At 46.0% G+C, this 27,957-nt stretch overlaps 1 protein-coding gene across 1 annotated transcript; it reads left to right on the forward strand.

Moving 5' to 3' along the window:
• The first annotated feature begins 2,476 nt into the window (after nucleotides 1-2,476).
• Nucleotides 2,477-27,957, forward strand: MLKL (mixed lineage kinase domain like pseudokinase). The gene is made up of 11 exons (XM_038754700.1): nucleotides 2,477-2,525; nucleotides 8,223-8,681; nucleotides 10,412-10,528; nucleotides 11,031-11,211; nucleotides 12,368-12,465; nucleotides 14,906-15,041; nucleotides 17,654-17,738; nucleotides 20,439-20,590; nucleotides 21,050-21,099; nucleotides 24,581-24,721; nucleotides 27,668-27,957. Exons 2-11 carry the CDS (start codon nucleotides 8,225-8,227, stop codon nucleotides 27,757-27,759), a joined length of 1,509 nt encoding a protein of 502 aa, XP_038610628.1. The 5' UTR covers nucleotides 2,477-2,525; nucleotides 8,223-8,224; the 3' UTR covers nucleotides 27,760-27,957.

Here is a 27,957-nt window from a genome sequence, read left to right on the forward strand (position 1 = left end):
TGTTTTGATACCCCCCCTTCCTCTAGGGTATGTGGGCCTCGAAATAAACCAGTCTGTCTTTAATCAAGTGAAGGGAGATGTGAAGCAAGAGAGTGAGAGCAAGGGCTGTGGTATAGAGCCAGTGAGTGCTTGTGATGGAGGAGGAAAGGAGCCAGCTCACGCTTCCGTACCCCAAAGTTCAAGCCTGGGAAGGTTTCTTTGCCATGCTATTTTTCTGCTTGCATTTTGTTGATGTTCCTGAGCCCGTTATTCTCTTAAACACCCTGAACTAGCAGCAGTGGGGTTGGGTAGAGAGAGCGGCTCAATCCTTTTCTCCCCATCACTCTCCATTCTCCATCCTGGGCCCTCTCTGCAGGCCGCATAGAACCGAGGACCTCGGACGTGTTACTGGGTGCTAACAAGGGTCAAAGGTGGACAGGAAAACCAATCCTTCCTCCCTACTCACTTCAAGGGCCATTCAGGTTTAGGTAGTAGATACTTCCATTTACATCCGCTACCCTTCTTTCTCCCTAGGAATTCAGACTTCACTAACATAGGAGTAGCTGCCTATAAATGTGTACGTAGATCTATATATATTTCTCACTAATGCTGACTAAAAGCAGGAAGCTCTGTCTGAACCGTAAAAATATTTTTTCAAATGCAGTTTCACCTCAGCACTATTAACGTCTATCCTGCACGCGTATGTATGTGCGTGCGTATATCTGGATACCTCGTGTGAGTGTATGCTCAATTTAAGATTAGTTTTCTGGTTTCTGTATTAATGTGTCTCACTCTTCTTCTAACTCTCTCCCTAAATCAATCTAAACCACCCAAAGACTCAATCCTACTGCAGGACGGTGTAGACTTTGTAAATTGCAGGAGACAAACTCTGCAAGGGGCTCGGCCACTTGTCTGCTGCGTGACCTTGGGCAAGTTGTTAAGTTTTCTGTGCCTCAGTTACCTCATCTGTAAAGTGGAGATTAAGACTGTGAGCGTTGGATTGTGTCCAACCTGACTCTTCTGTACCTTCCCCAGTGCTTAGTACGGTGCCTGGCGCATTGTAAGTGCTTAACAAGTATCATAAAAAAAAAAAAAAAGGTCCAGGCCACAACTCTTCTCTCTTTTCATTCATTCATTCAGTCGTATTTATTGAGCACTTACTGTGTGCAGAGCACTGTACTAAGCGCTTGGGAAGTTGTTACCCTCAGCAGGGAACCACCCCACAGGCCCAGAGAAATAATCCTGGAGACGCTAACCACCAGTCCTCCATCAGCCCCCTCTGCCACACACATTTTTTTAACTGTTATGGCAAGGAGGAACTAGAGTGTAGCTAAACACAGCTCGAGTGAGGAAGCAACTCTCAGCAAGGATTCTACAGTCTCCTGAGTAATTTCTAGACTGTAAACTCCTTGTGGACAGGGACTGAGTCTACCGACTCTATTGTACTCTCCCAAGCCCTTCGTACAGTGCTCTGTGCACAGTAAATGCTCAACAAATATCATTGATTCATTTTTGTGGGCAGAAAACAATAACGGTAATATTAATAATGGCATTTTTAAGCACTTTCTGCCAGACACTGTACTAAACGCTGGGGCCGATCCAAACAAATCAGGCTGGACACAGTCCCTATCCCACATGGGGCTCGTGGTCTCAATCCCCACTTTACAGATGAGGTAACTGAGGCACAGAGAAGTGAAGTCTGCTAACCGTTGCACTGTGCTTTCCTAAGTACTTAGGCCAGTACTCCTCATCTAGAAAGCACTCGATAAATACCATTGATTGGCTGATTGATTGATAATCTGTCCAGAAACACCAAGCAATTCCCTCCCTACTGCTGCTTGTTGACAAATACCAATTCTTTGAGGACATTAATGCTTGTCAAATAACTTTCATCTGGAGAAAACACAAAGTGTAGAAACGGAGTCTTAAGAGTTTTTTTCTTGGCAGCCCATTCATTAGAAGCAGAAAAATTGCTACAGTTCACCCCTGAGGAGATGGGCACGGTTAATATTTTTTCCTTGCGACTGTAACTAAGAGAGGAAGCAGGAGTTTAATGACCAGAAATTCTAGAAGTGGGTGAATGAAGTTTGAGCTGTAATCTCTGCTCTCAGCAAGCATTTCCACACTGAATCTAGCCATTAACAAAGGGAGTAAATCTCTTTGATTTTTCTCACCTTTTGATTGAGGATCTCCTTTGAAACGACTGGCCAGTTAAATGAACAAGGAAGACATTGATTTGCAGAAAACAAGGCCCAGGATGAGTTCTGAGGACAAGGATGCCTAGTAACAAAACAGATTGTTGACCTCAATCACTACATTAGCACCAAGCTTGTACAGAACAGGGCAGGGAGTTGCCTCATTATGTCACCATTGTTGCTAACAGGAAGAAAGAAGAAGAAAATTAGAAGTGGCAAGAGAGTTGTTGAGGGAGGAGCAAGCCTGAGAAGCAGTGGAGAGGGAACTTCCTGAAACTGAGAGATGATCCTGAGTGTGTCGACAAGAGAGAGCAAATCTTGGGACAAGAGGAGTCCCTTGAAGAAGAGCTGGTAAGATTTTTCCTTTTTTTCCCTCTGCAGCACCCCAGAGAGGTGTAAAGCCCTCCTGTAAGAAGAGTCTGTTGGAAAATCACAGTCATCTTCTGAGGCCTCATAGAGGTTAAAAAGGAAGAACGCTTTTACTACTTTTTAGGCTTTGGGAGGGGTGAGAGAGACGCGGGGATTCCTTGAAGCCCTCATGAAGCTGAAGGAGGAAGATTGGTGCTTAAATATAAAGGTCACTTGGTTATAAAGGTGATACAGGCCTGGATGTATCACAGTCCTGGCTGTAACCATACAGGCCAGGGAAGAGACTGTCTCAAAAGTGAATTTTCCAGAAAACCAGAGGCATGGCCACCCTGATGTTTCGCCCGCGCGTGTGTGTGGGTGTCTCTGTGTGTACTGAATTAAGCACCTGGGAAAGTGCAACAGCAGCCCGAGACACCTTCCCTGTCCACAAAGATCTGAACAGAGGAGGCAAACATAAAAATATTTACAGTAGTGAGGGCTGTAGGAAAAATGAATACGCTTGGATGAAGTATCAGCATAAATCATCATAAACAATTACAGGTACACATGTAGGCAAGGGCTGAAGGTGAATATAATATAACAGTCATGGTGATTGTTGGTGTGATACAACTCAGGATGCTTGGAATGAATTGGAGAGGGCTTGTTGGAGGAGAAGAGATATTAAAAGGGCTTTGAAGGGGAGGGCTGAGGTTTGGTGGATAGTGCGGAAGCAGTGTGGCCTAGTGGATAGAACACAGTCCTGGGAGTCAAAAGGACCTAGTTTCTAGTCCTGGCTCTGCCACTTGTCTGCTGTGTGACCTTAGACAAGTCACTTAACCTCTCTGAGCCCCAGTTCCCTTATCTGCAAGATGCAGATTCAATACCTATTCTCCCTCCTACCTAGACTGTGAGCCCCATTTGGGACCTGAATACCTTGTAGGTACTCCATTTCTTAATAACAGGACTTGTCACAAAGTAAAGGCTTAACAAATGCCACAATTATTATAATTATTGTTTTTATTATTGCCTTCTACTGCTGTTGCCCATCAATCAATCAACGGTATTTATTGAGTGCTTACTGCATGCAGAATGCTGTACTAAGCACTTGTGAGAGTTCAACACAACAGAGTTGGTAGATACTTTCCCTACCCACAGTGAGCTTACAGTCTAGAAGGGGAAACATGTCCATGGTTATGCCATGTCCCTTGAGGTTTGCCTCATGGGGCCTTTAAAATGTCCCTCTGGTCTACTCTGAATGATTTCCCCATTTGAGTTCTCCACAGGGTAGCCACTGGCCAATCCTGCTGCCGTCCATTTTCCTTCCAGGCCCTGCCCAGTAAAAGTATAAGTCAAATCTGACTTCAAGTCCTGGGGACCACCTGACATTTAGTAAGACACAAGCATGGCATTTGATGGAACTGGCCTAAAAGCCAGATATAATGAGAGGGAAGTTGGCTCTGGACTGAAGCTCCTGGGAAGACTTTCCAAACGCAAGCTACAGTGGGCCATGCACCTTGTACTTTTCACATTTTCCAGCCCCAAAACAAAAGGCTGAAAATGTCTTCCTGGCTGGCAGGGTTAGGACATTTATGCCTTTTAAGGAGGAAGAATTTCTCATCCGGGTCAACTCTAGAGTGACTGAAAGATTCCCGGAACGACAGTGAATTGGAGTCACTAAGCAGGAAGGTCATTAAACAGGAAGGGACCTCAAAAATCTCATCATGACCGTCCCCCTGCCTCCAGCAGGTTTAACTTCTGAAACATTCATATTAGATGGTCGTCTGCAACCCAGCACCCCTTTGTAGGCTACTTGGATGCTTAATAACTCTTACATGTCAAAAGTTATTTTGTCTGACCTGTCATGTTGCAGCTTAAGCCATTCTCAGAGACACCCTGGAAGCTCTCCCTTCCCCCTAATTATCCTTGCTCTCCTCTCACTACGCACTAGCTCTCATGCTTCATTCCTCTCAAGACAACCTACCTGAGATGCTTCCCCGACTTCTTGCTCAAATACCCCCTCCTACTTGCAAGTCCCTCCTCCTTCACATCCGGTAGGCCAAAGTCCTCCTGGACTTTGAAAATGTGAAAAATGCAAGGTGTGTGGCCCACTGTAGCTTCTTCTGTGTTTGGAAAGTCTTCCTAGGAGCTTCAGTCCAGAGCCAACATCTGGCTTTTAGACCAATTCCATCGATACCACTCATGTGCCTCACTGAATGTCATTGAAGTCCTTCTGAAATCACATCTCCTCTAATAGGTCTTCCCTAATGAATGTCTCATCTCCCATATTCCCCGCTTCAACTGTTACTTCAACACTTCCACATCACCTGTGCGTTGGATACTCATAGCCCTTCGGGGCACTTCCATACATATCGTCGTACTCTATTGCTTCCTCCTATCTGTAATTTATTTTAGTGTCTGTGCCCTCGCCCCAACCTTATTTCCAGTAATTTGTAAGCTCCTTGAGGGCAGGGGTCATGCCTACTAACTCTATTGTATTCTCCCAAGATTCATTCAATTGTATTTATTGAGCGTTTACTGTGTGCAGAGCACCAAGATCTTAGTGCTGTAGAGGCTCAAGGAATGCTACTGACTGATTAATTGATTATGGTCATTTCCCCTTCTGGACCATAAGCTCCTTGTGGGCACAGAACATGTCTACCAACTCTCTTATAGTCTCCCAAGTACTTAGTACAGTGTTAGCCACATAGTAAGCGCTCAAAAATACCATCGATTTTACCAAGATTTCCGCTGCCTTGTTAATCTCTTTTAAAGAGCTTCTGGTAGAACCCAGGGGATATTTTGAGGTCGTGAAGTAGTTTTAGAGATGAAGCAGTTACAAAGGGAAACAACTTGATCCCAACTTCCTCTTCCCGGAACCCATTGCAGAGTTCAGCAATACAAGCTGGCATGTGATAATGTGGCATGATTGCCAAGACCAGAAATGGTTGTGTGCTGAATAAGTTCAGCCAGGAAATGGGCCAAACAAAGAGGAAGGGGCCTTTGGATGTGCAATCCTAACCCAGAATTGCAAGTTATATAGGTCATTAATTTGGGAATTCTGAATAGAAAATTTAGCCATGAAAAGACCACCCTGATTTCTCGTCTGTTTTTGAGTTCCAGCTCAGCATCAAGGATGTGAAATCTTGTAAGAAGCTCTTTTTCTTCTGTTTCAAACTTTCAAACGTGAAAAGCGACATGGCCTAGTGAAAAGAAGCCAGGCCTGGGAGTCAGAGGACCTGGGTTCTAATTCCGGCCCCACTACGTATCTGATGTGTGACCTTGAGCAAGTCATTTCACTTCTCCAAGCCTCAGTTACCTCATCTGTAAAACGGGGATTAAAACTGTGAGCTCTAAGTGGGACATGAACTGTGTCCCACCTAATTGGTTTGTATCTACCGCAGGACTTAGTACAGTGATTTGCACATAGTAAGTGCTTAACAAATACCATTGTAAAAAAAAGAACTTGTGTTAAGCTAGAAAAATAGCCTTGCTGCTGTTTTGGGGTGTCCTCTCTCCACGTCTATGTAGGGGGAACCATTCAATCAATCAATCAATCGATCATATTTATTGAGCGCTTACTGTGTGCAGAGCACTGTACTAAGCGCTTGGGAAGTACAAGTTCGTCCATTTTGGTTCCAGGCTGCTTGGTTTTCAGCTGATCTGGCCCCTATCTGGCACCAATATGGATCCCCATGCTTTTATATTCTTTTTGTAGTTTTCAGCACTGAGCCTCCCCACTTCGTGGTACTGGCAGCTGAGTTCTGCAGGCACGGGTTCATGCAGACCTAGGAAGGGAACACAGTGGGTCTGGAGAAAGTGGAGGAGGGCTGGGGGGTGGATCCAGGATCCGCTCGGAGAAATGCTCAAGGATTGCGGGAAGCCAGTATGCCTTCGCAAAATGGCACCAGGCTTCCCATCACCTTGGGACTCCTGCTCAGCGGAACATGAGTCATATCACCTGTGTCTCCTTACCTGGTATTCACCAGTGCCATCAGAGGCCGTCCCAAGTCCTAGCAGGGGCCCAGCAGCCGGTGACCTTGTGGATTGGATGAGGGAAGATTAGTGCTCTGCACAGAGTAGGCGCTCAATAAATACCATTGATGATGATATACTTCTAGGAGTAGAGTTGACCCACATATTTCCAAAAAGAATCAACATAAGCACAAAAATGCCCTCAAAACATGCAGTGTAATCAGGACCCACTGAAGTATTAGCAATTTATTCACCCTTAATCTTTTTTTTTCCCTTTGACATAGGTGTGCCTGCATCCATATCACCTCAATTGCCTGAACTGCTCTGTAGATGAGGCAGGCACAGAATCTATATTTAATGAGATGAATAGATGCAGGAGTTTAAAACACACGGAATTATTCTAGGTGCTAGAAGGAGGAAAAGAGAATGTGCTTGTGCCATTGAGAGAAAACCGGAGGAGTGAGGGAAACATCAGATTTGCCCCAGGGTGGGGCAAATCTCGGGGCAGTATGTCTGAGGGGGGGCCCCAGGTCAGGAAGGGGAACAGGAAAAGGTTTTAAGAGTGGGACTTCTTGTCAATGTAATAGTTCCACTGAAAGAGAACAGGCCTGAGAGTTAGGGGACCTGGATTCTAATCCCAGCTCTGCCACCTGTCTGTTGTGTAGCCTTGGGCATGTCACAACGTCTCTCTACCTCAGTTTCCTCCTCTAGACTGTAAGCTCCCCCTCTAGACTATAAACTCATTGTGGGCAGGGAATGTATCTGTTTATTGTTGTATTGCACTCTCCCAAGTGCTTAGTACAGTACTCTGTACACAGTAAGAGCTCAATAAATACGATCGACTGACTTTCTTCATCCATAACAACAGGGTTAAATACTTGTTCTCCCCGAATGGGACATTGACTGTCTCTGATCTAATTATTTTGTGTCCTTCCCATCACTTTGTGTTTGGCACCTAGTAAGCGCTTAACAAATGCCACAGTTATTATTGTTAGCATTATTATTATTATTCAATTGCCCACTTCCATATCCTAGACTGAGCTCCTGGAGCCATTCATTCCAGGTTGAATTTGGTCACATAGTATAGCATGGCATTCCTTGGGTTGATGGAAGCTCCCCTACCAATCAATCAATCAATCGTATTTGCTGAGAACCTACAGTATGCTAAGCTCTTGGGAGAGAACAACTGAGTGAAAAGCAAAGAGTTTACAATCAGACTGGCGGAGTTGGAGGAGGAGAAGAAACAATGCTACAGCTGTGGATAGCGGAAGTATGGAAGGCTAAATAAATTATGGAATAAGTGTAAGTAGAAGCTGAGTATCTGCATTTAGGTTAAAGGAAAGTGGACAAACTTAAATGCTTAGGGCAGCTGTTAGGGGGATACAACCTGGGAAGGCGTATTTTAAATGGGACATGACTCCCGGAGGATATGGGATTTCAGGAGGGCTTTATAGATATGGAGAGATCCTTCCTGGTGGATTTCAAAGGAGCATGGAGTTCCAAGCAGGAGGAAGATGTGAGACCAAGGGGTCAGAGATGGGAGAGAAGCAAGTGAGGGACAGTGAGACCAAAACAAGGCCCATAGAAGCCAAGGAATGAGGCAAGTGCCCAGATGGGAAGGAGGGAAGGAGTTTGGGGTGAGTGGGGAGGAGGGGAATGTGTGTGTGTTTGTGTGTGTTTGCCTGCCACATTCCACCCCACTCTTTTCACCAGATTCATTTCTTTCAGGGATGGAGATCTTGGGACACATCTTGGATTTAGCCCAGAAGATCTACGATCGGTGTGAGAATGTGAAATGCTGTCAGAAACAATGTAGGCGCCTCAGGGACCGGATCCTCATTCTGAAAACCCCTTTGGAGAGGCTTCAGGACCTACAGGAAGAAGACTGGTCCAGTGAACTGGAATACAGCCTCAACAAGCTCCAGGGAGCTCTAGAGAAAGCCAAATCACTGATAGAGCAATTCAGCCGCAAGGACATAGTCCAAAAGTTCCTGAGCATCAGGAACACCGAGGAAGATTTCGCCCTGGTTAATGGCCGCCTGAGTGATGCTGTCGGGGGCCTCTCCCTCCTGTTCCAGATGGAGCAGCGGCAGCTTGTCCAGGAGACCTTCCGGAGGGAGACCCGCCAGCAGCAAGATCGCCGGGATGCCAAGGAAGACAGGGACCACTGGGAAGAACTGCTTAGAGGTGGAGGGATGCATCTTGCCTGCCATTCCGCCCTTAGTGCATCATCAACCAATCAATCAATCACATCGATTGGGCGCTTACTCTGGGCAGAGTACTATACTAAGCGCTTAGGAGAGCACAATATAACACAGTTGGTAGACACGTTCCCTGCCCAAAATGAGCTTCGATTTCGTCCCTCTCTATCCTGGCAGATTAAGAACAAAGCAGGACTGGCTTTTCTGCTGCCAGTCCAATCTAGCTCTGAGCTGATAAGAGGGTCTAACAGTCAGTGAGAGGGTATCCGTATAGGGCTGAGCTTAGAGGCCAATAATAATAATAATAATGGCATTTATTAAGCTCTTACTGTGTGCAAAGCACTGTTCTAAGTGCTGGGGAGTTTACAAGGTGATCAGGTTGTCCCACAGGGGCTCACAGTCTTAATCCCCATTTTTCAGATGAGGTAACTGAGGCACAGAGAAGTTAAGTGACTTGCCCAAAGTCACACAGCTGACAAATGGTGGAGCTGGGATTTGAATCCATGATCTCTGACTCCAAAGCCCCTGCTCTTTCCACTGAGCCACGCTGCCTCTCATGAGCCATGCTGCAATCCAAACTCATTCTTTCTATGAAGGGGGCCGTGGAAATGAACTGCTCTGGGTATGGATGAGTGTAGGCGGGATTTTCTTTAGTCTTCCCCAATAAAAAATCAGGAATGCAGCATTCCCACCGCCCACTGTCTGGGGAGCCGAGGCCCTTCCCATGTGGGGTCATGAGCTTACTGGCTAGGCTCTGAGTCCTTAGCACTGAGCTCTGAGTCCTTGGCGCTGAGGCCCAGTCAGAGAGAGGGGAAACTTTGAGGCATGTAAGGAGGAGGTACTGGGGAGAATGGGTCATTGATACACTTGGAACCCTGCCTACATCGGGGGAGAAATATTTGGAGTTCCAAAGCCAAACACTTACAATTTAATCAGAGGAAGGGTGAGGGGCACGGGGCCCAAGAGGTCAGAGTTTGGGATGGAGATTATTCATTCATTCATTCATTCATTCATTCAATCGTATTTATTGAGCATTTACTGTGTGCAGAGCACTGTACTAAGCACTTGGGAAGTACGAGTCGGCAACATATAGAGACGGTCCCTACCCAACAACGGGCTCACAGTCTAGAAGGGGGAGACAGACGACAAAACAAAACATATAGACAGGTGTCAAAATCGTCAGAACAAATAGAATTACGGCTATAGGCACATCGTTAACAAAATAAATAGAACAGTAAATATGTGCAAGTAAAATAAATAGAGTAATAAATCCGTACAAACATATACAAGTGCTGTGGGGAGGGGAAGGAGGTAGGGCTGGAGAGGATGGGGAGGAGGAGAGGAAAAAGGGGGCCCAGTAGAGGCCTAGGCTAGTTGGAGAGTCAGATTAGACATCAGATTCCTGAGACCGTATCCTGGTTGTTCACCTTGAAGACCAACGAACACAAAGATCACAACAGGCTCCTCACATGGAAGAGACCTTGAGAGGTCACAGAGTCCATCCCCCTGCCTCCAGGCAGGGTTATCCTTACAATAACCTGGGATGGGAATAGAGCAGTCATTAGGAACCGAAACTAGAAAAACCCACCCAGCCATTCAACTTCCCCACTGCTGACAAGAGCCATCCCCAGGCCCTGTGAGGCCCCAGGAAGAGGGCTATCAGACCTGCTGTTTCCTGACCAGTGCAATGTGTATCTGCTGCTCTCTTTCTTTCAGGCAACAAAGAAATCAAAGCTGAAGTGCAGAAGGTCCAGAATTCTATGATACATGTGGAAAGCAGCATGGAAAATTTGGCTACTGATATGAAGAAAATTATTAGATTGGCAGAGCAATGTAAGTCCCCAGGGAAATCTGCCAGCCTTAGTAGGGCTCAGATTAAAACAAAAGATTTCCCATTCTTCCCTTGAAGGTTTTTTTTTATGGTATTTGTTAAGCACTTACTATGTGCCAGGCACTGTACTAAGCTCTGGGGAAAATACAAGATAATCAGTTGGATACGGTCCATGTCCCTCTAGGGGTTCTTAATCCCCTTTTTACAGATGAGGGAAGTGAGGCACAGGGAAGTTAAGTGACTTGCCCAAGGTCACACAGCAGACAAGTGACAGAACTGGGATTAGAACCCAGGTCCTTCTGACATCCAGGGCCATGTGCTATCCACTAGACCATGCTATTTCCCTTTTCTTTCAAAAATCAGCGGCAAAACTCTCCTCTCCAGCCCAAGATAACCAAGACCTCACGGCTGACTCAGTGTATCTTTTCTGTACGCGCTCCCCAGACCTCACTCAATACAATGCCTTGCTTTCTTTGTCCCTTTTGATTCCGGGGCTGGAAGCAGCTCAGCGGTCGTCCAGTCCTGCTGCGCAAGAGAAAATTAAGGAGATTAAGATAGAGCAGCTCATAAAGACCCCTTGGGTTCTGAGGATGGAAAACAATTATCACATGCTCTACATAGGAGAATACTACAAAACCCCAGTGTCCATCAAAGTCTTCAAAGACACACAGGGCACCAGTCCAAGGTGAGTCATTCTGACAGGTTCCATTGTGTGAGGAAGAGTGGACACAGACTTATCCATTCCCGTCATCATCAATGGTATTTATTGAGCACTTACTGTGTGCCGAGCACTGTACTAAGCACTTGGGAGAGTACAATGCAACAGAATTGACACATTCCTAGAAAATTCCGAAGGGGGAGTCTCGAAGGTGGAGTTCAGTTTTATCCTTCCAGATGGTCTCTTGGCTCCCCAAATTTTGATTTGATGGTGGTAGCAGTAGTAGCAGTATTTATTGAGCACCCAATGGGTGCAAGCACTGTACAAAGCATCTGGGAAAGAAGAACAAATATATGAAAGCCAATCCTTGCCCACAAGGAATTTACACTCCAACTAACTGGAGAAACAATCCTAGAAATATTTGCAAATCAGGAGAAAGAGTAGACTGACCAGTTGATTTCTTCACCCAAGTACTGCTGAAGAAGTGTTTGATCGATCTAGACTGTGAGCCCACTGTTGGGTAGGGACCGTCTCTACATGTTGCCAACTTGTACTTCCCAAGCGCTTAGTACCGTGCTGTGCACACAGTAAGCGCTCAATAAATACGATTGAATGAATGAATCGATCAGTTGAATTTATTGAGTATTTACTGTGTGCAGAGCACTGAACTAAGCACTTGGGGGAAGTACAGTGTAACAGAGTTGGTAGACACATTCCCTGCCCACAGTGAGATTACAGTCTAGAGCTACAGTCTAGAGTCTAGTTTAAATACATAGGTCAGTGTTAGAGGTGGCTGGTGGGTTGGTATGATTTGGGGATGGGGGGCGTTATTCAGGGAAGGTTTTGTAGAGGGGTGTTAGGGGGAGAGGGGTGGGATTCTTCTTTCATTAGCTTTGTAGACCCATTCACACCAATGCAGCCGTCAACATGCTGAGAAAAACGCTCCTCTCATCGTCTCCCCACCACTGCCCATCTACCCCAACCTCCAGGGACAGCCGGGTACTTCGGGGGCAGACTAGACTGTGAGCCCATTGTTGGGTTGGGATTGTCTCTATTGGTTGCTGAATTGTACTTTCCAAGCGCTCAGTACAGTGCTCTGCGCACAGTAAGCGCTCAATAGATAGGATTGAATGAGAATGAATATTAAGTGTCTCCGCTATTCTGCTCTCTTCGATTCTTGTAGAGCCATAAGGAAGATTTTCAACAAAGAGATTGAAACCATGAAGAAATTTGAGTATCCCAATATCTTGCGGATATATGGGATATGCATTGACGAGCGAGGTAAGAGGGGCACTTCAAGGGAAGAAAGCAGAGGGGAGGGGAAAGGGATGATGAGCCCACTGTTGGGTAGGGACTGTCTCTATATGTTGCCAACTTGTACTTCCCAAGCGCTTAGTACAGTGCTCTGCACACAGTAAGCGCTCAATAAATATGATTGATTGATTGATGAGAGGTGGTCCATACCTCCTGAGCAGGAGTGGACTCCCCAGAAGCTGGACTCAGGGTTTCTCCCTCCCAGACAGGGCAACTGTCGGAGCGATCTCCTCAGGGAGCTGGAAACAAATGCACAGCCCTGAGGGGAGCAATCTCGCATGTCAGAGAATAGGACAGTCAGGACTATGCCAACTTGTACTTCCCAAGCGCTTAGTACAGTGCTCTGCACATAGTAAGTGCTCAATAAATACGATTGATGATTGATGATGATGATGATGACTATGGCCTCCGATGAACGGAGAGCTACCAGGTCGACCAGAAGGCAATCAATCATTCAATTGGTCATATTTCTTGAGTGGTTTCCACAGACAGAGCACTGAACTAAGCGCTTGGAAGAGTACCGTGTAACAGAGTTGGTAGACAAGCTCCCTGCCCACAGTGAGCTTATAGTCTAGAGGGTAGTGTCCCAAAGACTGAGGAAGAACCAGACCTAACACATATTTGAATTTGTGGCTCTGAGGAGTGAGAAGGAGTTAGGCTGCGCTGGAGAGGAAGTGAGCAGGGGTTGAGAATATCTGAAGGAGGGAATTCGGGGCTTGTTTCCAGAGATTGCTTTCAGGAAGAGAAAGTCCAGGTAATCGGGGGAGAATGGCCAAATCATACCCAAGGCTGGGGGCTCTAGGAGAAGCGCAGAGATTCGGGACAGTTTGGGACCACATGGGCCCATTTCATCCACTTATCTACCAACTCTGATATATTGTTCTCTTCCAAGCACTTAATAAAGTGCTCTGCACACAGTAACAGCGTGGTATAGTGGCTAGAGCACGGGTTTGGGAGTCAGAAGGTCACGAGTTCTAATCCTGGCTCCACCACTTGTCTGCTGTGTGACCTTGGGCAAGTCATCTCCCTTCTCTGTGCCTCAGTTACCTCATCTGTAAAATGAGGATTGAGACTGTGAGCCCCATATGGACAGGGATTGCATCCAACCCAATTTGCTTAATACAGTGCCTTTAACAGATACCATAATTATTATTAATAAGCACTCAATAACTGTGGCTGTTGATTACTTGATTCTCCTGCAATATGAAGATGGGGAGGAGGAAAGGTCAGGTTCACTGTCAGCTGGGAACACGTGGGTTGAGTTGGTGTTTTGTTGTCTGTCTCCCCTTCTAGACTGTGAGCCCACTGTTGGGGAGGGACCGCCTCTAGACGTTGCCCATTTGTACTTCCCAAGCGCTTAGTACAGTGCTCTGCACACAATAAGGGCTCAATAAATACGATTGAATTGAATTGAATTGGATTCTGGAGAAAGCTACCTTTGCTTGGCAAAGGGCTGTCTCCCTGCAGTGTGAGAAATGCCTGTCCAGTCAATGGTATTTATTAAGCTCTTACCTTGTGCAGAGCACTGTACTAAGTGTTTGGGAGAATACATTGAAACAGGGTCCCTGGTGAGCCCTCTTCCCCCACCCTTGTGGCATTCCAGTGTTGGCTCTTTAAGTTTGAAGCGAACCACCTCCCAACCCCTCCAAGCCATGGATAATGCTTCCTCTCTCAACTGTCTCGCAGGGGCCTTGAAACCTAAAGCTGCAACCTCAGATCCTCTCCCTCTGGGGAACAGCGGGTGAGGGCAGGCCCAATTTTTTTTTAATTTTATTTTTTAAGCATTTACTATGTACCAGGCACTGTACTGAGTGCTAGGATAGATACAAGATAACCAGGTTGGATACAGTCCATGTCCTGGGGCTCATAATCTTAACCTCCATTTTACAGATCAGGGAACTGAGGCACAGAGAAGTGAAGTGATTTACCCAAGGTCACACAGCAGACAAGTGATGGGGTCAGGGTCTTCTGACTTCTAGGCGCTATCCACTAGACCATGTGGCTTCTCGATGTAGGCGATTGGGGCAGAGCTTGGAATCTCCCCTGAAAGTTTGGGGGGGGGGGGGTGGAGTGACTCTCACTTTTCTTTAGAGACTCTGAGAGTCCGGAATGTTGAATTTCCAGGTTTCTCTTCTGAATCCATATCCCTGAAAATTTTTCCAAGGCTGATCCCTGCCCACAAGTAAAATCCAGTGATTCAGATCCGACAAAGATCCTATCTCCCCATCCTGGGGGATGGAAGCAATCATGTGTCCTGCTCCCACTGATGCAGGGGGCCTGCAGAGAAGGGGCCAGTGACTTAGCTGGGCTGGGGTCTGTGGCCAGCCGTGAGGTGGGAGAGACAATGGTGTGAGGAGAGAGAGAGAGAGAGAACATGTTCACTGAGCATGGTTTCTATTTCCTCTAGGACCTCAGCCTCGCTTCTCTCTGGTCATGGAGTATTGCGAACTCGGGACCCTGGGCGAACTGCTGGCAGCCAAACCGGACCTCACCTGGCAGGAGCGTGTGTTTCTGGCCCTGGGGGCAGCCAGGGGCCTATACAGGTACCAGAAGCCATTAGAAAGGCCCAGGTTGCTTTCCGAAAGGCGAAAACTGCAGCAGAAAGGGGACCAGAAGAAACCAGAGCCATGGCAGCTGAGGGACTAGAGGGGGAGTGAGTCCAAAATGGAAGGACATTTGGGAGCTGAATGATCTTGAAGACCAGCTTTCTTGGGGTTTTGCCCCCCACCCCCCACCACCCCTCGAATGTAGAAACCTCTGTGGACCAGGGAATTAATGAGGCGTGGGGGAGGGAGAGACATAATGCCTTTCAACATTTGGCAAAGGAGAGGTGGGGAGGTCCAGGGAGGGGAAAGGACTCTGGGTGGGTCCAAAGGGGCAAACTTTTCACTTTGAACAGGGGCCGAATTTGGGGAGGAGCTCTCAGAGAGGTGATGGAGTGGGTTGAGGAGAAAAAAAATAGAAAAAGCCAATCGTGGGGCCGGGAAGAGAAACGCTGAGACACATTAGACTTGGGGGGTGGAGGGATGGGGAGGGAAAGCAGACAGGCATGGGGCAGAGGGCAAACAGAGAAAGGGTTAATTGATGGAGGTCAAGCAGGCCACCTATTCCTGCTGGTGGCCAGAGGGGCCTGAAGCATTGGTCTCCAGCTTCTGGCTGGTCCAGGGCCTCCTCTCAGGGGTGGAGCAGCCTAACTGTCACTATTCATCCTGGCCAAAAAGCTGAGGGGAAGTAGTGAAGAGCGTTACCCTCCAACCCCCAATTCCATGCTTATTCCTCCTCCCCTGGGGGGGATTCTGATTTCAGCTGAGCAGAGATCCTTGGGAATCTAGAACTGGCTTGTCCTGGATTGATTGGAGCAGGACGATCAGGGCAGGTTCCCAGGATAGGGAACAAAAATGAGAAGCAGCATGGTGTAGCGGATATAGGCCTCAAAGTCAGAAAGATCAGGGTGCTAAATCCTGGCTCCACCATTTGCCTGCTGTGAGACCCTGGACAAGTCACTTTACTTCTCTGTGCCTCAGTTCCCTCATTTGTAAAATAGGGATTAAGGTTATGAGCCCCATTTGGGATGTGGACTGTATCCAGTTTATTATCTTTGTATCTACCCCAGCACTTAGTACGGCCCCTGGCACATAGTAAGTGTTTAACAGATAACATTTTTTAAAAGTGCTTCAGAGGGATCCAGTATAATTAGAAGGGAAGGGAGGACTCTAAGAACGAGTTTGAATAAGTGTCTGAAGTATTTAGGTCTCTCTCAAGTATCTCTGGAAAGAGAGTGGATCATCATCGTAATAATAATAATAATAATGATAATATTTTTTGTTAAGTGTTTACTATATGCCACGCACTGTACTAAGTTCCGAGGTAGATACAAGATAATCAGGTTGGACACAGTCCCTGTCCCACATGGGGCTCGCAATCTTAAACCCCATTTTACAGATGAGGTAAACGAGGCACAGAGAAGGTCACACAGCAGACAAGTGGCAGAGTTGGGGTTGGTCTTTCTGGATCCCAGGCCCGTGATTTCTTCACTAGGACACGCTGCTTCTCTAGGCCACACTGCTTTTCTCTATCTAGATCCCTGCCCTGGAAGTTGATTCCTTGACAGAGGAAGACAGCACCCTTATCTTCAGTCCCTGGCAATTCCCCCAAAACTGGAGCCAGTGGAGACAATACGAAACCTGTTTCCGGGGAAGAAGGCCTTAGGGGAGACAGGATGACCTTAGCTTCTGCATTCCCAAGGGACCCCAAGGAGCTGGGCCAAAGAGGGCAAACATGTCCCCTCAACATAGAGTTCAGAGCATTTTTTCTTCTGTCCTCTTGAATATCCCCATCTCTCATATCTAATAACAGTGAGAATTGTGGTATTTGTTTAGCACTCTGTGTTAATCACTGTCCTAAGCACTGGGATAGATACAAAATAATCAGGTCAGACACAATCCCTACCCCACTTGGGGCTCCCAGTCTAAGTAGGAGGAAGAATAGATAACGAATCCCCATTTTACAGATGAGGAAATCGAGGCATAGAGAAGGGAAGTGACGTGACCAAGGTCACGGAGCAGGCAAGTGACAGAGCTGGGATTGGAGCTCAGGTCCTCAGACTCCCAGGCTGGTGCTCTTTACCCCTTCTAGACTGTGAGCCCACTGTTGGGTAGGGACCGTCTCTATATGTTGCCAACTTGTACTTCCCAAGTGCTTAGTACAGTGCTCTGCACACAGTAAGCGCTCAATAAATATGATTGATTGATTGATTGATTGATTTCCATCGGGTCACACTGCTCCTCTATCTGGGGCCCATATTTGGGCCCACTGGCCAGCCAAGAGCCCTGGACTCCACTCAGCCACTGAGCAGCTGGGTGACCCTGGTCAAGTCACTTCTCTGTGCCTTGGTTTTCCCAGCTAGGGAATGGTTCATAGATTGTACTCTCCTAAGTGCTAAACACAGTGCTCTGCACATAGTAAGCATTCGATAAATCCCACTGATTGATGGATTGACAAATAAAAAAGCCAGTCAGTCTGGTAGAATCGTTTGCAGGAATAAATAGTCAAATTGACTTTAAAACCCTCGGGAATGTAAAGAATGCTGTGTAAAGGCTGCATACCGCTTGTTAAATGTTTCTGTTGTCTGCCCCGGGTTCGGGATTGGGTACAGGTTGCACCATTCAGAGGAGATGACTAAACTGCACGGCTGCATCACCAGTGCCAAGTTCCTCGTGGCTAAAGGCTATGAGGTGAAAGTAAGTGACTTTGTTGTGGGCATCCCCTGGGGCATCCCTGGGCCATGTTCACACGCTGGCAAACAGGTTGCCTAACCACCAAAGACCAGAGGGACAGGCCAATAACCTAACCGTGTTTATGGAGTTATTTCTTCCCTTATCTTGTAGCTCTGCCCTCTTTTCTGCTTATCCAACACCACTACCCTGGGAAGCAGCGTGGCCTATTAGAAAGAGCACGGGTTCTAATCCCAGCTCTGCCAACTGCTTGCTGTGTGACCTTGGGCAAGCCACTTAACTTCTCTGTACCTCAGTTTCCTCAACTGCAAAAAATGAGAATTCAATACCTGTTCTCCCTCATACTTAGACTGCAAGCCCCATGTGGGACAGGGACTGTGTCTGACCCAATTAATTTGTTACCTACCCCCCTCCCCACGCTTATAACAGTGATCATCACACAATGCGCACCTAACAAATACAATAATAATAATACCCTTCTCCCCCTGCACACAAACTCAGGACTGTTGCCAAAAGAGTCTTCTCTTAAACATCTGGCTGTGGTTGTTTGGTGTTTTGCTCATAAATATTTCAAATCTTTTTTTCAAACAATTTTCTAATTAGTGAAGCAGCGTGACTTAGTAGGGGGAGCCTACTACGGCCACGGAGTCAGAGAATTTGCGTTCCAATTGTGGCTTCACCGCCTGCCTGCTGTATGACTTTGGGCAAGTCACTTTGCTTCTCTGGGCCTTAGTTTCCTCATCTGTAAAATGGGGATAATAATAACAATAATGATAATATTTGTTAAGTGTTTACTATGTGCCAAGCACTGTTCTAAGCACTGGGGTAGATACAAGGTAATTAGGTTGTCCCACGTGGGGCTCATAGTCTTAATCGCCATTTTACAGATGCGGTAACTGAGGCACAGAGAAGTTAAGTGACTTGCCCAAAGTCACACATCTGACAATTGGCAGAGCCAGCATTTGAACCCATGACCTCTGACTCCAAAACCCGTGCTCTTTCCACTGAGCCACGCTGATTCTCCATAATAATAATAATAATAATAATAATAATAATAATAATAATAAAAGAGACGGAGAAAAGAGAGAGAGAGCGAGGAAGAGAGGAAAAAAGAGAGAGAAAATAGTGATAAAAGAGAGGGAGAGAAAAAGAGAGAAAGAGATTGGAAGAAAGAGAATAAAAGAAACAGAAAAGAGAGTGAGGAAGAGGAAAAAAGAGAGAGAGAAAATAGTGATTAAAAAGAGGGAGAGAGAAAAAGAGAGAAAGAGTATTTGTTCATCATCATCATCATCAATCGCATTTATTGAGCGCTTACTATGTGCAGAGCACTGTACTAAGCGGTTGGGAAGTACAAATTGGCAACATATAGAGACAGTCCCTACCCAACAGTGGGCTCACAGTCTAAAAGCGCTTTGTTAAGTGCTTACTATGTGCCAAGCACTGTTCTAAGCACTGCGGGAGATACAAGGTAATTAGGTTGTCCCACACGGGGCTCACTGTCTTAATCGCCATTTTACAGATGTGGTAATTGAGGCCCAGAGAAGTGAAGTGACTTGCCCAAGGTCACACAGCTGACAAGTGGTGGAGCTGGAATTAGAACCCATGACCTCTGACTCCCAAGCGTGGGCTCTTGCCACTGAGCCACACTGCTTCTCTGGATTCAAAACCTGTTCTCTCTCCTACTTAGACTGTGAGCCCATGTGGGGAAAGGACAGTACCCAGCCTGATTGACTCAAATCTACTCCAGCGCTTAGTACAGTGTTTGCCACATAGTAAGCACTAAACAAATATAGACTGTAAACTAATTGTGGGCAGGGAATGTGTCTGCTATATTGTTATGCTATACTCTTTCAAGTGCTTAGTACAGTGCTCTGCACACAGTAAACACTCAATAATTATGATTTATGTATTATTAATAGTAATAATAGTTAATAATAATAGTTAATAATAATAATAATTAACAATACAGATACAGATAATTAATAATAATAGTTAATAATTATTATTAATAGTAATAATAATAACAATAATAATACACTGTTGGGTAGGGACCATCTCTATATGTTGCCAACTTGTACTTCCCAAGTGCTTAGCACAGTGCTCTGCACACAGTAAGCGCTCAATAAATACAATGGATTGATTGATTGATTCTCCTTATGAATATATTTCATAATATATTACCTCAGTTATCTCCTCTTTAAAATGGGGATTAAGACTGTGAGCCCCATGTGGGACAACCTGATCACCTTGTATCCTCCCCGGCGCTTAGAACAGTGCTTTGCACATAGTAAGCGCTTAACAAATGCCATTATTATTATTATTATTATTTCCTTTACTTGTACCCCATATTGTTGTCTCCTCAATCCCTCCAGCTGTCAAGGACCTGCATGATGCACATCGTTTTCAGGGAACAAGATGCTTTGTTGTTTGCTCCACTCCTGAGGGCATCTCGGAAAATTGCTTATCCACTGGCTAGTAGGGGAGAAGAAATCAGAACGGCTCCCTGGTCCCTTTTAGGGCGGCGCGAAGAACTCACACTAACTTCCAGTTCCGCCCTTTGTTCTTAGATTCCTATTCCCGGCCTCCATCCCTGGGCAAGTTGTCCTGAAAGTTTTAGACGTGAGCAAGACCAGAACCAGCTTCCTGGTCACCCGTTTGAAAGCGGACTCCCAGTTCCTCACAGAGGCCCTCTTCTTTTTTGCCTAGCTGGCAGGATTAGAACTGAGCCAAACGAAGTCTTCCATCAGTCGGAACTGGAAGGGGGAAAAAACAAACGAGACCCCTGCTTCGGCGTATGTTTCTCCTCAGAGCCTGGAAAATCTGAACCACGAGTACGACATCCCCGCTGAAATCTACAGGTGCGTCCTCTTTAGGGGATCAATCAATCAATCAATCAATCAATTGTATTTATTGAGCGCTTACTATGTGCAGAGCACTTGGGAAGTACAAGTTGGCAACATCTAGAGACGGTCCCTACCCAACAGTGGGCTCACAGTCTAGAAGGGGGAGACAGAGAACAAAACAAAACATATTAACAGAATCAAATAAATAGAATAGATATGTACAAGTAAAATAAATAAATAGAGTAATAAATCCGTACAAACATATAAACATATATACAGGTGCTGTGGGGAAGGGAAGGAGGTAAGGCGGGGGGGATGGAGAGGGGGAGGAGGGGGGTGATGCATTAAATCCCAGAGGCGGGTAGCCCTCTTCCACCTTCCTCTGAGTTAGAGAGTAACAGAAGTGAGCGTAGAAGAGAGAGGGAGAAAGAGAAAATCCACTTCTCAGTGCTAATCGTTCTGGTTTCCTTTTAGCTTTGGGATCGTCCTCTGGGAAATCGCCACTGGGAAGATCCCATTCCAGGGTAATGTATGGAAGTTGGAGAGTGAATAGCTGGGATGTGCTGCGTTCTCTTTATTTTTACTGAGGTACCTTAGGCCTCTCAGTCAATCGTATTTATTGAGCGCTTACTGTTTGTACAGCACTGTACTAAGCGTTTGGGAGAGTATAATACAACAATAAAAAGACACAGTCCCTCTTATTTTCCTGAGGGAGCCTCATCTTCTCCCATTCCCGCTACTTGGCTGGGCAGGAGGAGGAGTGGGCCCGTCCCCTAGCCCCCACTGACCCACCATTCCTTCATCAGTTGTATTTATTGAGAGCTTACTATGTGCAGAGCACTGTACTAAGTGCTTGGGGAGTACAAATTGGCAACATATAGAGACAGTCCCTACCCAACAGTGGGCTCACAGTCTAAAAGGGGGAGACAGAGAACAAAACCAAACATACTAACAAAATAAAATAAATAGAATAGATATGTACAAGTAAAATAAATAAACAGAGTAATAAATATGTACAAACATATATACATATATGCAGGTGCTGTGGGGAAGGGAAGAAGGTAAGATGGGGGGGGTGGAGAGGGGGACGAGGGGGAGAGGAGGGAAGGGGCTCAGTCTGGGAAGGCCTCCTGGAGGAGGTGAGCTCTCAGCAGAGCCTTGAAGGGAGGAAGAGAGCTCTAATCCATCCCTCACCTTCTCTTCCTTGGAAAATCTGAACACATCCATATCTACTACCCACAACTACTAGTTGTAAGAAAGGAAACATATTTGAAATTGGAAGGAGAGGGGAGGTGGGGGGTGGTGATGAGGCCAGTGGTTCCAGCTACCACTGGCATCTCTGTTCTGCCTTTGTCTCTCCCCAGACCAGCTCCGCTTTCAGCTGTGAGCTATCAAAGTTGGCAGAGGAGACACTCAAACCAGGGAGAGGGATGGGTGAGAGCCCTCTCGGTTCAGGGCTGGGGCGGGAGGGGGTTACTTGATCACCAGACAGAGTCACCAGGAAGGGGGCAACTCATCTATTTGCCCCCAGTGAAGTAAAAGTTGCTTATCCGGTCAGGGAACTTCTCCACCTCAATATAAATAATGTCACTATATTATTCGTCTATAATTGAATTGTTGTGGACCATAGTTCAGAAGCTAATCCCCCATTTAAAACATTTTCCCTATGAAAAAAATGCTTCAGACATAGGACAGATTACTTTGGTGCAGTTTTCAGGAACTAATTGAGTCTTAATCTGCAGGTAGGTGTTCATAATGTTGTAGTAGCAAGCTCATTGTAGGTGTTCATAATGTTGTAGTAGCAAGCTCATTGTAAGCTGGGAATGTGTCTGTTTGTTGTTGTATTGTATTCTCCCAAGTGTGTAGTACAGTGTTTTGCACACAGCAAGTGCTCAATAAATACAACCGAATGAATTTCATTCATTCATTCAATCGTATTTATTGAGCGCTTACTGTGTGCAGAGCACTGGACTAAGCGCTCGGGAAGTACAAGTTGGCAACATATAGAGACGGTCCCTAACCAACAGCGGGTTCACGGAGAGTATGTGATGAGGGGCAGGGAATGAGGTCCTGCCACAAAGACTGGAAAAATTGTGTTAATGATTTCAGTGGCTCCATGTGTGAAATGGAGCTGGACTGCTGAAGCAGACCTGATTCTCCATCTCTAAGCTGATAACCAAAGTCTACGGTTGCAATAGAGGGTCTCACTGCCTTCATCTCACCCCCTTCCTCAATGACCCACTGAACCGCTTCAGAGGGATTCCTTTTTTCTCCTTCACACTCCGCTCTTAAGGTAGTGCAGGTATCGTATTTGTAAAAAAACTATTAATAATAATAGTACTTTGGACTTTTTATTATGGCCCCTTCACAGTGTGGCTTCATTCTTCAGGCTAAGGCTTCTGACCCACAGGCTACCGAAGGAGGTTTTTGAAGTCTCCATCTTTGGAAATCTTTAAAAAGAGAGCGGACAGCTCTCGGAGTTGGATTCTACACCTTCAACCTGCCCCAGAGGCAACTGACTTATGGCCTCTAGTGGCCCCTTCCCGCTCAATGATCCTAAGATGAGATTTAGAAGGTAATTTGGGTCAAGTGGGAAAATAAAACTTGACTTATTTATTCCTTTTAAAAAATTAGGTCGTTTGCATTAAGCGCTTCCAAAAAATAAGGGCAAAAATGAAACCTAAATAAAATACGGAAAATGGAAAACCCATCTCAGATAATGAACCGTCATCCATCTATTCATCCCAGCGACCACTGGAGGAGATAATAATAATAATAATAATAATAATAATAATAATAATAATAATAATAATAATAGCATTTATTAAGTGCTTACTATGTGCGAAGCACTGTTCTGAGCGCTGGGGGGATACAAGATGATCAGGTTGTCCACGTGGGGCTCACAGTCTTCATCCCCATTTTACAGATGAGGGAACTGAGGCACAGAGAAGTTAAGTGACTTGCCCAAAGTCACACAGCTGACAAGTGGCGGAGCCGGGATTAGAACCCACGACCTCTGACTCCCAAACTCGCGCTCTTTCCACTGAACGATGCTGTTTGTCACAGGGGCTGAGGTTCCCAGGCCTCTGTCAGTTTCTGCAGCTCCTTCACCCACTCACAATGTAGAGGCTCTGGAGAGAGCTGCTCTCCCTCCTACCCTTCTCTCCTTCTCCAGCCCAACCCGCACCCTCCGCTCCTCTGCCGCTAATCTCCTCACCGTTAGGCCTCGTTCTCGCCTGTCCCACCATCGACCCCCGTCCCACGTCCTCCCCCTGGCCTGGAATGCCCTCCCTCCGCACATCTTCCTCCCTTCAAAGCCCTACTGAGAGCTCACCTCCTCCAGAAGGCCTTCCCACACTCAGCCCCCTCCTTCCTCTCCCCCTCCCCATCCACCCGCCTTACCTCCTTCCCCTCCCCACACCACCTGTATATATGTATATATGTTTGTACGGATTTACTACTCTATTTATTTTATTTGTACATATTTATTCTATTTAATTTATTTTGTTAATATGTTTTGTTTTGTTGTCTGTCTCCCCCTCCTAGACTGTGAGCCCGCTGTTGGGTAGGGACCGCCTCTAGATGTTGCCAACTTGGACTTCCCAAGCGCTTAGTCCGGTGCTCTGCGCACAGTAAGCGCTCAATAAGTACGATTGAGTGAATGAATGAAAGGGACCCTAATGAACTTATACCTACCCCAGCTCTTAGAACACTGTCTGACACAAAGTAAGCACTTAACAAATACCATAAAAACAAAAAAGACTGAGCACTACACGGACATTCATCTGTTTTCTCAAAATCCCACGTGAGCCAACTGACCTGCTTCTGCTTCCCAGTGCACCTCCTAACCGCCCACCCTCAATCAATCGTATTTATTGAGCGCTTACTGCGTGCAGAGCACTGGACTAAGCGCTTGGGAAGTCCAAGTTGGCAACGTATAGAGACGGTCCCTACCCAACAGTGGGCTCACAGTCGAGAAGGGGACTCCTCCGGACTCTGTTCCAGGTTGCAGCATCCAAGAGATCTTCCGGCGGGTGTGTAAGGAGCGTTACCAGGAGCCTGTGAGGGGGGACTGCCCCCGGGCCCTGAGGGAGATCACGGACCAGTGCCGGGCCTACCATCCCTCTGAACGCCCTTCGGCCGAAGGTACGGGACGGCTTCCTTTCAACACCATCTCCTCCACGCCACTGTCGTACTCAGAAGGTCCCCAGGACCACCCAGTAATAATAATAACAATAGATGTGGTATTTGTAAGTGCTTACTACGTGCCAGGCACCGTACTAAGCGCTGGGGTGGACACAAGCAAATTGGGTTGGACACGGTCCCTGTCCTGGATAGGGCACGCTGTCTTCATCCCCATGCTACAAATGAAGTAACTGAGGCACAGAGAATCAATCAATCAATCGTATTTATTGAGCGCTTACTATGTGCAGAGCACCGTACTAAGCGCTTGGGAAGTACAAATTGGCAGCACATAGAGACAGTCCCTACCCAACAGTGGGCTCACAGTCTAAAAGGGGGAGACAGAGAACAAAACCAAACATACCAACAAAATAAAATAAATAGGATAGAAATGTACAAGTAAAATAAATAAATAAATAAATAAATAAATAGAGTAATAAATATGTGCAACCCTATATACAGATATACAGGTGCTGTGGGGAAGGGAAGGAGAGAAGTGAAGCAGCTTGCCCAAGGCCACACAGCGGACAAGCGGCGGAGTCGGGAGGAGAACCCACCACCTTCTGACGCTGAGGCCCATGCTTTATTCATTCATTCAATCGTATTTATTGAGCGCTCACTGGGTGCAGAGCTTTATCTACAACATCACACTGCTCCTCGCTAATAATAATGATGAGGTGACAATGTCTTGCAGCTATAGAAAAACCTTCCTTTCTCCTCTAGACTGAGCTCGCTGTGGGCCGGGAACGTGTTGACCAACTCGGTTCTACTGTACTCTCCCAAATGCTTAGCAACATCATCATCATCGATCGCATTTATTGAGCGCTTACTGTGTGCAGAGCACTGTACTAAGCGCTTGGGAAGTCCAAGTTGGCAACATAGAGAGACAGTCCCTACCCAACAGCGGGCTCACAGTCTAAAAGGGGGAGACAGAGAACAAAACCAAACATGCTAACAAAATAAAATAAATAGAATAGATATGTGCAAGTAAAATAAATAAATAGAGTAACAAATATGTACAAACATATCTACATATATACAGGTGCTGTGGGGAAGGGAAGGAGGTAAGATGGGGGGATGGAGAGGGGGAAGAGGGGGAGAGGAAGGAAGGGGCTCAGTCTGGGAAGGCCTCCTGGAGGAGGTGAGCTCTCAGTAGGGCCTTGTAGGGCACAGTGCTTTGCACATAGGAAGTGCTCATTAAAGTGCTAGCTGGGATGTGCTGCGTTCTCTTTATTTTTACTGAGGTAGCTGAGGCCTCTCAGTCAGTCCATCATATTTATTGAGCGCTTACTGTTTGTAGGGCACTGTACTAAGCGTTTGAGAGAGTAATACAACAATAAAAAGACACATTCCCTCTTACTTTCCCGAGGGAGCCTCATCTTAGAGAAGCAGCGTGGCTCAGTGGAAAGAGCACGGGCTTTGGAGTCAGAGGTCATGGGTTCGAATCCCGACTCCACCACATGACTGCTGTGTGACCTTGGGCAAGTCACTTAACTTCTCTGAGCCTCAGTTACCTCATCTGTAAAATGGGGATTAAGATTGTGAGCCCCACATGGGGCAACTGATCACCTTGTATCCCCCCCAGCGCTTAGAACAGTGCTCTGCACATAGTAAGCGCTTAACAAATGCCATCATCATTAATATTATTATTATTACCTTCTCCCATTCCCACTACTTGGCTGGGCAGGAAGAGGGGTGGGCCCATCCCTTAGCCCTTACAGAAGCAGCGTGGCTCAGTGGAAAGGGCCTGGGCTTTGGAGTCAGAGGTCATGGGTTCAAATTCTGGCTCCGTCAAATGTCAGCTGTATGACTTTGGGCAAGTCACTTCACTTCTCTGTGCCTCAGTTACATCATCTGTAAAACGGGGATTAAGACTGTGAGACCCCCCCATGGGACAACCTGATCACCTTGTAGCCCCCCCAGTGCTTAGAACAGTGCTTTGCACATAGTAAGTGCTTAATAAATGCCATTATTATTATTAAATATAATTGATTAACAACTTAAAGTACCATTATATGGCCTTCAAAATGCGTTTCATGGTGTAACTGGAGATAGACGTAAAATAGCCAATCTTATGAAGGGCAGGAACATGATGTTTTGCCAACTTGTACTTCCCAAGCGCTTAGTACAGTGCTCTGCACATAGTCAGCGCTTAATAAATACCATTATTATTATTAACTATAATTGATTAATAACTCAAAGTACCATTATTTGGCCTCCAAAATGTGTTTCATGGTGTAACCGGAGATAGACGTGAAATAGCCAATCTTATGAAGGGCAGGAAAATGATGTGTTGCCAACTTGTACTTCCCAAGCTCTTAGTACAGTGCTGTGCACATAGTAAGCGCTTAATAAATACCATTATTATTATTAACTATAATTGATTAATAACTCAAAGTACCATTATTTGGCCTCCAAAATGCGTTTCATGGTATAACTGGAGATAGACGCAAAATAGCCAATCTTATGAAGGGCAGGAACATGATGTGTTGCCAACTTGTACTTCCCAAGCGCTTAGTACGGTGCTCTGCACATAGTCAGCGCTTAATAAATACCATTATTATTATTAAATATAATTGATTAATAACTCAAAGTACCATTATTTGGCCTCCAAAATGCGTTTCATGGTGTAACTGGAGATAGACGCAAAATAGCCAATCTTATGAAGGGCAGGAACATGATGTGTTGCCAACTTGTACTTCCCAAGCGCTTAGTACGGTGATCCGCACACAGTAAGCGCTCAACAAATACGATTGATCGATTGATTGATGGATGTGTCCAAGCAATATACCTTTACTGGGGGACTCTCCATGGACCCGCCATGGAATCAACCATTCTAAAACTGCCCGGCGCTTACAGATGGGTGATTCTGGTGTGGCGACGTCTAACTGTCTGTTCATTCTTCCTCAGACATCGTGGACAAGCTGTCTGCTCTCTGTGATGAATTAAACGGAGTAAAATCGGGTCTAAAGAAGAGTAAGACCCAAGAAGCTTCATCATGACTCAGCCAGGCACTCTTGGAGAAAAAGAGAGATAGCAAACTTGTTTCATTGCTACTGGATGTTTCCCGCACCTCTTTATCCTTGCAGCACTGTGAACTGGGAGGAGGGCGAGTTTAAGGCATTTATCCAAACAGAAGAGACTTTGTCTATCTCCTTATTAATGTCAACCACGTTGATTGAGAACTTAATCCATCATCA

This window comes from Tachyglossus aculeatus, chromosome 11 (assembly GCF_015852505.1).
Source record: "Tachyglossus aculeatus isolate mTacAcu1 chromosome 11, mTacAcu1.pri, whole genome shotgun sequence".
NCBI classification, from domain to species: Eukaryota; Metazoa; Chordata; class Mammalia; order Monotremata; family Tachyglossidae; genus Tachyglossus; species Tachyglossus aculeatus.